General features: G+C 37.2%; 1 protein-coding gene across 1 annotated transcript in view; it reads left to right on the plus strand.

Annotated features, from left to right (window-relative positions):
• nectin1b (nectin cell adhesion molecule 1b) overlaps positions 1-11,327 on the plus strand; it is a gene marked incomplete at its 3' end in the record, with an annotated part of 250,842 nt that extends 239,515 nt beyond the window's left edge. The window contains exon 9 of the mRNA XM_081372830.1: positions 11,091-11,327. Coding sequence (XP_081228956.1) covers positions 11,091-11,327 — 237 coding nt within the window. The remainder of the gene's footprint in view (positions 1-11,090) is intronic.
• Between the last annotated feature and the right edge of the window lie 739 nt (positions 11,328-12,066).

A 12,066-nucleotide genomic window follows, 5' to 3' on the forward strand; every position in this document is an offset into this window, starting at 1 on the left:
AAATCCAAGCATGATAATAAATCTCGGCACATTTCAAGAGCCCTTCTTTTACTATGACTTCCCTATATTAGCCTATATTGGCCTTTAAAAAAAAAAAAAAAAAAAAAAGAAGTTGTCAGCCTCCGCCAGCATTTTTGATCATTTTCAGAAAAGTTTCCAGAATATTTTGTTGAATGAAAATCTGAACATGCAATATATCAAAAGAAAGAACCTCAGCTTTTAAACAAAATAGTTTTATTCTAGCTTCATGCATTTTTTTTTTTTTTTTTATCAACACTTGAATGTGGGTATTTCATAAAAAAAGCAACATTTTGAGCAAAAAGCTGGAAAAAAAATAATGCATTTTCCTCAAAGACTACATCAAGATCGGATTCAGAATGATGATCAAAACATTGATGGAGTAGATTGAGTCCATCAACACCCACAAAGATTGCACAGTCCTATAGCTCGTCCTGGGTCAACATTTCATTCAGTAACATTGGGCAGTTTTGATTTACTGTATATGCTGTTTAATGTTGATGATCGCGTTATTTTACATATGCATCTGCGTATGCTATCGCTTGTTTCTGCTGCTTTTTCGTACGTGTTTTGATCCGGAGATTCATTACTCTTTCAAAAGATATGCCATGGCGCCACCTACCATATAACAGTTAAAACACGGAGAGCCGGAAATTTCCGTCAATGGCGGGGAAAGAGCTAATAGGTTTAATATGCATGTTTATGATACATTCGTTTCTTGTCATCTTTATATGTTCATTCAGTCATCATTCTTCCTTAAAGGGTTAGTTCACCCAAAAATGAAAATTATGTCATTAATGACTCACCCTCATGTCGTTCCAAGCCCGTAAGACCTCCGTTCATCTTCGGAACACAGTTTAAGATATTGTAGATTTAGTCCGAGAGCTTTCTGTTCCTCCATTGAAAGTCAATGGACGGCATACTGTCCATGTCCAGAAAGGCAATACAGACATCATCAAAGTACTCCATGTGACATCAGTGGCTCAATCTTAAGTTTATAAAGTGACGAGAATACTTTTTGTGCGCAAAAAGTAAACAAAAATAACGATTTCCTTCTCTCTGGGCCTCGAGTGAGTTCACGTAGTGTTTTTGCGCAGCGCGTCTGTGTTGTACGTCACACGCATCACACATGACCAGCGTCGGCCAATAGTGAGCCTAAGTGTGATGTACAACACAGACGCGCTGCGCAAAAACACTATGTGAAATAGCTTGAGGCCCAGAGAGAAGGAAATTAATAGTGGAATAAAGTTGTTATTTTTGTTTACTTTTTGCGCATAAAAAGTATTCTCGTCGCTTGATAAACTTAAGATTGAGCCACTGATGTCACATGGACTACTTTGATGATGTCTGTATTGCCTTTCTGGACATGGACAGTTTTTTTTGCTAGTTTCAGTCTGATGCAGTTATCATTTTCACGTCCTGCGCCACATTGTTTAAATAGCAAATGCATTTGCACCCATTTGTGCGCCCATGGGTGTTCTGGTCTGAAAACAAGGTGTGTTCTGGCGCATTGTTGGCGCATTGCTATTTCGACAGAAATAGACTGTACAATATATATTTTTTTTTTGTTATTTAATGAGCGCGTTAGTAATGTGCGCCTATAGGCGGGTCAACAACGTGCGTACACTCTGCTTATTAAACACACAGGGACGCACAGCAGCACACAAACATGCCAAATATTTAAAATAAAAGGATTACAATGTAAAAAATTATTATTGTGAACATAAAGATGTGGTGGAATCCGGCTTGTCCCGTAAATGGTCTGCTTGCGCACTTTTACCTCGCGCACTAGCAGTTCCGTTTGCGCTCTGGAGACGCGTTCGGTCTTTCCACTATCAAATTCCGTCATGTAAATAGCGAATCTGCCATGCCGTGAGTGCAACTGGCATTTAAAGGGAATTGGAGATAAGATTCTGATTGGTTTAACGTACGTAAATCCCACAACACACATATTACTCATTATGAGAAGAAGGGCAACCCTTTTAGACCATGCGCCCGTCGTTAAACTGGCAAAAGTGGATTCGGACACGCCCTAAGTGAGCTTGCGCTGTGCGCTTTAGACCATGCGCTTAGATCGTTAAAATAGGGCCCTTAGAGTTAATTTTAATATACTTCAATGTAGATAAGCGTATTATCTGTCAACCTTATCTCTCTTCCCTGTGTAAGGGTACTTGTCTGAGTGTTGATTTTGCCTTTTTAAACACACACCGTAGTGACCTTTCATATTAGAGTGTGTGGGTCTATGAATGAGATAACCAGTAATTAACCTGGCAGCGGAGAGAGAAGTATGGGTAAATGTGTGTGGGTAATCCTGGCTGGTGATGTGTCCTTGTTATTGAGCCCAAGAACAGATGTACTGAGATGAGAGATATCTAATGATAACACCCAGGTGTTAACCACTTTGGTGTTATATTGACATTCAGTGAGCTGGTGGGTGTATATGTAAAATTGTACTGTGAAAAATTTATGAAAAGTTTCTTTTGGAATTTGCAGAGAAAATGATCCACACATTTGTGTTATGTAACTCATGCATTTGGACTGTATGTCATACTATGAAGTGCAGTATCTACACGATCTGAAATGCTTGTAATGCACCCAAACCTCAGTTAATAAGAAAATCCTGTTTTTATTGTTACCCATTTGGATCTAGTTTTACTTTAGCTCCTCTATTATCATATGTCAAAACAATATTTCTCACAAGATTTCACAAGTCACAAGAGATTCGACCGCAGTGGAATCATTTATCAACATATTTTCATTGTGTTCATTTTTCAAAACAGATTAGTTTTGATCATATCCAGAAATATCCCTCGCTTTTAGTGGTGATTGTTAAGGCTCTATTATTTTTCATGCAGATTGAGGATTTAATTTCCTCCTGTTATCTGCCAATAAATGTCTGGGTCACATTTCACATTCTATTTTAGGAACATTAATATATATATATATTTTTTTTCATTGTGTCATTTACATTACAATTAAGCATGTCCTTCTCCAATTTTCATAGGCCTACTGTCAGTAAACAAGCAATTCATATCATAGAAATTTCAAAAAATATTTTGATCCTACTATTTTATTAACTATCTCTCACTGTCAAAATAAAATCTGATTTTTTTCTGTTATTTACAATCAGTCAGCACTTTATCATGTTAACAACCGTAATAGCCGAGAGGCAGAGGAAGAACTGGAGACAATGATGTGATGATTAAGAATTGATCAGAAATTTTATTTTACAGTATATACAGTACACGTCTGTGTGCATTTATTAGAATTACGATTAAGAATGCATGGTTAAAATTGCAATGCAAAAAAAGTCCTGATTCAAGACACACACGCACACACACACACACGCACACAATAATAATCACAACAGATCACATCATTTATGTAGCTTTAGAAGGTATGATGTGTCTATCCAGGACCTTAGTTCTTCTTATGAGCTCCTGTTTTTCAGAAGGGCTTTTCTTGAAATAATTACTCCTGGAGTAAGCCAAAAGATATAAAACATTAAGCTATGGCTTGAATATGTTTTCTAATTGGCTGTACGGTGTCTCTGTGGATCCTATACACCAACGTGCAGATAATTCCTCTGTTCAGATCAGTGATAGAGGGAAAATAGAGGCATGTTTTACATGGTCAAAGGAGCACTCAAGAATGACTGACAGATAAACTCTGGATTCCACCTTTCTTAAATGGGGTACAAAAAATAGGTCCATTTCAATCAGTACATATTATTTGAAAGCATTTTCAATCAGCTTTGTAACTGGCTTTATGTAGAGCCACTAGGCAGGCCAGAAGGTCAAATTCCTTCTCTGAAGATAGTGAAATAATTGCTTTGGCAAATTCCAAAGTTCTGGAACGGGGCAATGCTGCGATGGGGGGAATCATTACATTGTCAAAGGAGATAAAAGAAGCCTATTTAGGTCGAATTCCCCATGGTGGACTATCAGAGAGACCCCTGCACGCCTACCTCACTGTTGAAGGTATTGGAAAAAAGAAAGAAAAAGAGGGCTTCTTATTCGGCCAGTGATTTTCATTTAGATTAATGCTGCATTTTATTCAGGAGTGAAGTGTCTCTCTGAATCTCTCACTGTCTGTGAGAAAGGTGCTGTCATAATGGTTCACCTCCTCCATCTGTAGACATTTTATTATGTACGCTTGTTAATAAAACAGTGTTTTTCCTCCAAAGGAACCAGCTGTTTTTGTGTTTGTGCATATGTATAGTAGTCATCTAATATCAGAGTTCAAAACAAGACTTTAAATTAAAGTTTAGTTCTCTTTCAGTTTGGTCACATTCGACTGCTGCTTTGGGGAAATTAAACAGAGAAAAACTGTTAGCTACCAAAAGACACTGCGGATCGTCTCAGTTACGTATGTCTACGATGTAGTCGAACATACCGTACTGATTGGAATCATGTTTAGGGAGTCTGTCATCTTCGAATATTGATAAAACGAGCCAATGCACATTGGAGTGCGAGCTTTGCATCTCACGCTCCACCCCGCAGCGCGGGTATAAATACGGAAGTGGGTGCACGCACCATTTGTCTTTCGCTTCGGAGCCGATCGATCTTCACGCCGATGTCTCTGAAGAGTGTTGATATTTTCAACAAGTGAGTGTGTCGGTGCTTCTTCTGGAAGTCTCTCCCGATGCTGGTGTTTCTACAGCGCAAGTGCAGTGGTGGTCGCGAGCCTTCTGAGCTCTCAACTGCTGTTTTAACAGCATTCCTTTTTGTGTTTTAAGTTCTTAGTATTCGTGTTGTTTAATATATATCTGAGGGTCATCTGTGCCTCGCGTTATATGCATTGAAACATCTGTCATGATTAGTAGGCAAACCTCTTTCTGAAATAGCGCACTGAACACATTGTTTAAATGTGGTTTAGCACTAATCTGACTTTCTTTATCTTTTTCCTTGACAAGTTGAATAAAGACTGATTAAAAACATGATTAATAATGAAATACTATTTGTCAGGTAAAAAAAAAAAAAAAAAAAAAAATGCCCAAGAAAACGGTTTGAAGCTCCGTGTGCATGGTTAAACCAGTGTCTCCTCTTTTCCCTCCAGTAATTTTTTTCTTGATCTACAGATCTAATAAAACAAGATATATGTTCATAATAGCCAGAAAGACTTTTTTTTTTTTTTTTTTTTTTTGTCTAATAGCTACAAGGTTAACTATGCCACCAGAGGAAACAGGCTTTTGTGTGTGGGACAAAAAAGGAAATATCTAACACAATGTCAAGCTGTCCCTGGTCCCCATTCAGTTTTTGAACAAATAGCAGAAATATATATTATGTTAAATATATTTTGTGTTCAATGTGAGAAAGCATTTCATATGTGTTTGGAACAACATAAGAGTCAGTAAGCAAGAACAGTGTTCATTGTAACTATTGCTTTAAGTTCAGCTCTCTCCTGCTGGGTGCATCTTATGATGAAGCCATTGGAGGTAGTTATTACTGCTGAAAAAGCATGCATTTATTTAACTGTCTTTGTGTTCCAGATCACTTGAAGTCCTTGTGCATAACTGAAGTAGCTATAATGCTACAAAGTAGCTATAAATTTCTGTTCTTCAGAAAACTTAGCCCATGTTCAGTCATGTTACATCCAATCGAGAACATCTTGAATGAGTAAATATCACCTTAAAGATTTAAAGATTCAGTTCCTTTAATTATTCGGTAACGCTTTAGATTACAGCCCGGAAAGTACTGCGTAATTAAAATGAAAGTACAGTGTAACTTTCGGTAATTACAGTGTACCTATAAAGTACTTACGTGTAAGTATAGGGGAATAATATATAAGTCTTGGGAGTAAAGGTGTAACAACCATGAAAATACTGCGTATTTAAAACGAAATTACAGTGTAACTTTCGGTAATTACAGTGTACCTATAAAGTACGTACGTGTAAGTTTAGGGGAATAATATTTAAAGTTTTGGGAATAAAGGGGTAACAACCAGGAAAATAACAAATTATTTAGGCAAATTATTTAGACTGTAAGTATTCCATGTAGTTACATGGTAAGTATGACATTGCGGGCTGTAAATTAAAGTGGTGCTTCTTACCCTCTTGTTTCATGTACCTGTAGTTACAGGGTAAGTACAATAAAAACACATGTACACACACACACAATCTGATATCACTTGGAAAACTTTATTTGAAAAACAACTTATTTCAAAACGAATTTACAGCACTTTGTTTCTCTTGCTTGGTTTCCTCCTCCTCTTGTTCCTCTTCTTCTTTTTCTTTCTTTCCACTGATGAATCTTAAGAAGGAATCCCATGACATGTCTCTTGCTATTCTGTATTATGTGTTAAAAGAAAATACAGTACAGAAATGTCCTCACCATTTACTTATCTTTTACCCTCATGTCATCCGAGATGTATACGAATTTCCTTCTTCAGATTAACACAAACAAAAGTTTTTAGAAAAAATAAATAATCTCTGTAAACGCATATAATGCAAGCTCACGTGTTCCTAAAAGTTGACAACAGCACATACAACAATAACTAGAGTAATCCATACGACCCCAATGGATGAATCAATGTCTTATGAAGTGAAACAATAAGTGTTTGTAAGAAAAATACCAAATATTTTAAATTTTTAAACTGTAGACTATCGCTTCCGACCAACCGTCACCTGCGCGTTCATGAGAGGGTTGAGTAAGTTTACTTGACAATTTAAATCGTGACGTAAGCGCACCGAAAAACCGAATGTCGAATTATTATTATTTTTTTATGTTTTCATTATTGCTCACAACAAAATACAAACAATAACAGATAATAATAATGAAAAACAAACCATGCAGAAGAACAGAAACCAGTTCTCGCACGAGTTTCACATCATACTCCCGCGAGAATGCAATGAACGCTTAAATTCAAGCCGGCCATTCAAGCTGACCCTATAAAGCCGACACTCATGCACTCGCTGGTGATAGTTGGTCGGTAGCGAAAAGATGAGTAAATTATGAGAACATTTCTGGGTGTACTGTATTTTCTTTTAATACATAATACATCATAGAAAAAGACTCCTTAAGATTAGGCTAATCAGTGGAACGATAGAAAAAGAAGAGGAGGACCAAGAGGGACAAAAAAGGACAAAACATGCTACTTTCTGTCAGGACTTTAGTATTTGAAATGAAAAGTTGATTTAAAAAAAAAGAAAAAAAAAAGAATAAGAAGTGTAATATGTTGTAAATCTGTTTTGAAATAAGTTATTTTTCAAATAAAGGTTTTCCAAGTGATGTCAGATTGTGTGTGTACATGTGTTTTTATTGTACTTACCCTGTAACTACATGAAACAAGAGGGTAAGAAGCACCACTTTAATTTACAGCCCGCAATGTCATACTTACCATGTAACTACATGGAACAAGAGTATATTTTCCCAGCATTTAAAAAAAAAAATTGCAATAGTTTTACTTGCCTTGAAACTTAATCAGTGCACATTTGCAATAATAACAAATTAGCCTACTTTATAAATGCACTGATATGTACCCCGTAATTTAAAAAAAGCCTTTATGTATTTTTATACACTATTATTACAAAAAGGTGCAGTGTATATACACTGCTCCCAAAAGTAAGATTCTAAAATACTTAGTCTAAATAATTTGCCTAAATAATTTGTTATTTTCCTGGTTGTTACCCCTTTATTCCCAAAACTTTACATATTATTCCCCTATACTTACACGTACATACTTTATAGGTACACTGTAATTACCGAAAGTTACACTGTAATTTTGTTTTAATTACGCAGTATTTTCCTGGTTGTTACACCTTTATTCCCAAGACTTTACATATTGTTCCCCTGTATACACGTAAGTACTTTATAGGTACACTGTAATTACCGAAAGTTACACTGTACTTTCATTTTAATTACGCAGTACTTTCCGGGCTGTAATCTAAAGCGTTACCAATTATTCTTTATATAATTTTCCTTGCTCTTTGTGCAGAGATAAATGTTACAAAATCGTAAATATTAGTAAACACAAAAAATAGCCACTGCTGCGTTTCATTTTGATATATATGTCTTCATGTGATGAATGTGTGAACAGATTCTTTCACACATTCATCTTCTCCATTCCCACTCTGAGTTCTGGTTCCACCTGTCATCTAAACCTCATGTGTCTAGCTTGCGTCCTTCACTATCAGAAAATGCAAATGGCCCAGGGGTGAGCCCTGAGGAACGTTTAGTGTTTATTTTGAAATTGTTGCTCCTTCCGTTACAATACTGCTGCTCACAGAGTGGGAATCATCATTGTCATAGACATAAAGATGCGTGGGGACTCTGCGTAAGTCACCTTTCCATTCCCATTTTTTCTGTACTCTTTCTTTCTGGTCCCATTTACCCTGGTGTTAACATTCTTCTCAAGCAGTCCAATCACAATTGGTCTGTTCTAAATACAGATTTAAAAAGGGTCCAAAACATTTTTGTGATCCAGTCACTCATACCTGTACCACTTTCAGGTAGTCAGGGCAACCACACATGACGTAAATACAGACTATTATGATTTCACTAACTGTTACACCAGGTGTAAATATGGCCTCTCTTTCTGTCTGCCTGACTCTTTCTACACTGCATTTTCTCATTACTTCATTTCACTTTACAGTATGTCATATTCCAATCTGTTTTTCATTCTTGTCATTTTTGTAACTCTGGGCTTGTTGCAGCAAGCTAAGTTTAGAATGGTCTTTGTCAACGGTTTTGAAGGTTTTTTACGTTCATGATGAGTTGTATTAGATTGGAGTACCTGTCACACTGATCATTGGGTTTTATTTTCCAATTTAACTGTACATATACATAAGCTGTTTGTGTCACACTATTGCGTGTTTGTCTCTACACTGGACTTCAAAATGTAGTATTGTAAACAGAAACAGAAGAAAAATGGATTAGTGGCATCAGACACCGGAACCAATATACTTTATAATATTAAACGTGCAGGGTAGAGATGGAAGATATAGCTAATTCTTCAGCTTTTTTGATGACTTTTCAATGTATACATATTTATGTTTCTGATCAGCATTTTGCTTCTGAGGTTTGTTCACAGGACAGCGAAGAATCATTTATCAAATCTGATGAAATGCTTTTAAAGAGTTAGTTCACCCCCAAAACATGTAAATTATGTAATCAAATGTACACTCTCAAGACCTTTCAACCCCATGAGACTTCCGTTTATCTTCGAAACACAAATTAAGATATTTTTATTTTGTTGATCATATGAATACTTTTAGGATGTCTTCATCAAATTTGGTGGAATAAGCAACCCGATCTCCTGGCACTGTGTATCTAATGCACGAGTTGCATGCTTTCATTTGGTGTGCTCTTTATGTGCAGAAATCATCTTTTACGTACACTTTCTGCGTGCATCTGATACGCAATATCCATTTAAATTTCATTTTATTTACTTTTATCAATACAGTAAGTGGAATTATTATTAGCATTCTTCTTGATTTTGCTTGCTAAATTTAAGTTTAAGAAAGAAAATGAGAGCATATCCTGAACATTTCAATTTTACTCACCCGCACTCCAAAGCTTTTTGATTTTATTTCTCCTCTAGTTGAAGTCAGGAGATATTTGCCTGATTTCTGTTCCACTTGCCACTCTTGCCATTGGATATGAATACTGATCTGAGCAACTTTTTATTGGATTTGAGATCACCGTTGCTGTTGAAGTTTACTGAAGCCTATAGATGTATAAAGTAGTATACATTCAAATCTGCCGCGGTTGACATGATGGGCAGTTCCATCGAGCAAAAACTGAAAACGTCAAGTTGTGCTCACTGCAGAGTCAAATGGCATCCAGCTCCACCTCTCTGGACGTCTAATGGGGTGGAGGGATAGACTTGTGGATAGGGTGTGGTTGGATAGTCTAGCTCTACCCGTTAGGCCCAAATTACATTCACTCTTCCTCGCTGGAAATCTAGGGAGGGGGAGCTAGACGTAAACTCCACCCATTTGCTCTGCAGTGAGTAGCCTTTTGAAAAAGTTCTCAGCAGGCTTAAGTGGATATATTACTAGTAACGGAAATGATTTGGACATTTACAGCCAAGGTTCCTGTTCATTCACGCTGTATTGAAGGAATTTTCTGGAAGGCGAGTCTTTTTGGACGAACCACACCAATTGAGCCATTTTATTGGTTTTACATTTTTCAAAATGTAAGCTTTGCAGAAAATGTTGCTGTGGTTTCTGAGACTGAATTTTGGATGTTTAACTAAAATAAATTATGGGTAGGTTTAGGGAGAGGTTGAGGGTGAGGTTTAGGAGATTTATAAAGCTGTGTATATTTCAAATTTTGCGAAATGAAAGGACAGATATAATTTTAAATACATAGAGATTGATAATAATTTTCTTAAATCTAACTTTCAATTGGAGGGGCAGAAATCTCTCAGATTTCAGAAAAAAAAAATTGTATTTCGAAGATGAATGAAAGTCTGGAATGACATGAGGGTGAACAATTGGGTGAATAAGATATTCACTGTGTTTTATATTAATTTTATATAATCTGTATATCATCTTAAATACATCATTTATATATTTATATTTTCTAATATTTTTAGAGTGTATTGTATTATTTAGATATACTGTATGGATACATGTTTTGGAAAAAAATTGCTGGATATTGTTTCATTACCGTTTAACGTTCTTTCACGTGACTGACATCAGGGCTTCAACACAGGTGTCATGTGTCATGTCCACAAGAAAAATGTTACTGATATGTTACTATGTATTAAGTTGCATAGAATGTTAATTTGTGTTTATACGTGATCTGCCAACCCGATCTCATGGCAAATTGTACGTATTTTACGAGGTGGCTAATTTGCACGAATTCATACAAGTGACCTACCCCTGACCACACCTCTAAACCTACCCATCACTGGTGTTTAGACAAATCGTACGAATTCGTACGAGTGAGGTTGTACAAATTAGCCACCTCATACTCACTAGTTCGAATTTGTACAAATTGGTCGTGAGATAGCATTGGATCTGCCTTGTGTTGTACACAACTTCAGTGCGAATCATGTGAAAGGAACTTTACGTTGTCATATCAGTGTATCTTCCACTGGTTGCTTAAATTTGCTTGTTTCCACAGAACTCTGGGAACGAAGAGCTACCGAACCCAGCTGACTATGTGAGCTGCCATCCCCCGGGCAACCAGGAACAATTTGCTGAACCTCCGCCTCCTTCTTCCTACCCCCCTGTTACCTTCCTTCCCCAGATCCCTTACACCCAGCACCCTACCAACACCCCCATGTACACCTTCCAGCCCAATGCCGCCCCTCCTGCCCCGCGACCCCCATTTAACTTCCCCAAAGAGCAGTCCGTGTAAACCCATGACCCTCCGAGCTGGGAGACGCTCCTGTGACAGCTCCGTTCCCCTTCCCATACAGGATAGCTATTACGAGTCACACCTGGAGAGAACAACACTTCCTTCCTCTTTACTGTTGTCCTGCGCTGGCCACATCAGGATGCGGGCGGTCTCTCGGAACAATGAATAAAAGTGTCAGTAGTTTGTGGACCGTAAACCGTGTGTGTTGTGCACTGCATGTTTCACTATGAGGCTGTGGTTAGGTTCCCTTAGTCTTGTGCCGTAATTTTATAAACACCGCACCACAACTCTACACCCTCCCTCCTCTCACAACAACACACCTCACTTCTCCTGAACACAGGGTATCAGCCTTCGCTTTTCCTCTCTTAGACCTTACCTTCCTTTATTTCAATTCTGCCAAGTGTCCATTTACAGTATTTCAAGAAATAATCACCCTAAAATTCTCTCATTACTCCTGCACGCTCATATTTCAAAGTGTATATGCTGATATTTTTTTTCGTGGAACCCAAAAGATGAATTTTTCAAAGTACAGTTCAAAGTAATCAAGGCTGTCAGGCTCCAAAAATGACAACAAACTCCATAGAAGTACCATCAATGTCATATGGAGTTTTATACTCTTTTTAACTTTTTCCCCGTTATTGATGTAACTTTTCGGCTTTTCGTGTTTTCACTGTTAAGGTAGGGGGCACTATTACACATTTTCTGAAGAGTAGAGAATCTCCAGATCAAAACAAAGAAG

This window comes from Scardinius erythrophthalmus (assembly GCF_964197995.2).
Source record: "Scardinius erythrophthalmus genome assembly, chromosome: 8".
Taxonomy (NCBI): domain Eukaryota; kingdom Metazoa; phylum Chordata; class Actinopteri; order Cypriniformes; family Leuciscidae; genus Scardinius; species Scardinius erythrophthalmus.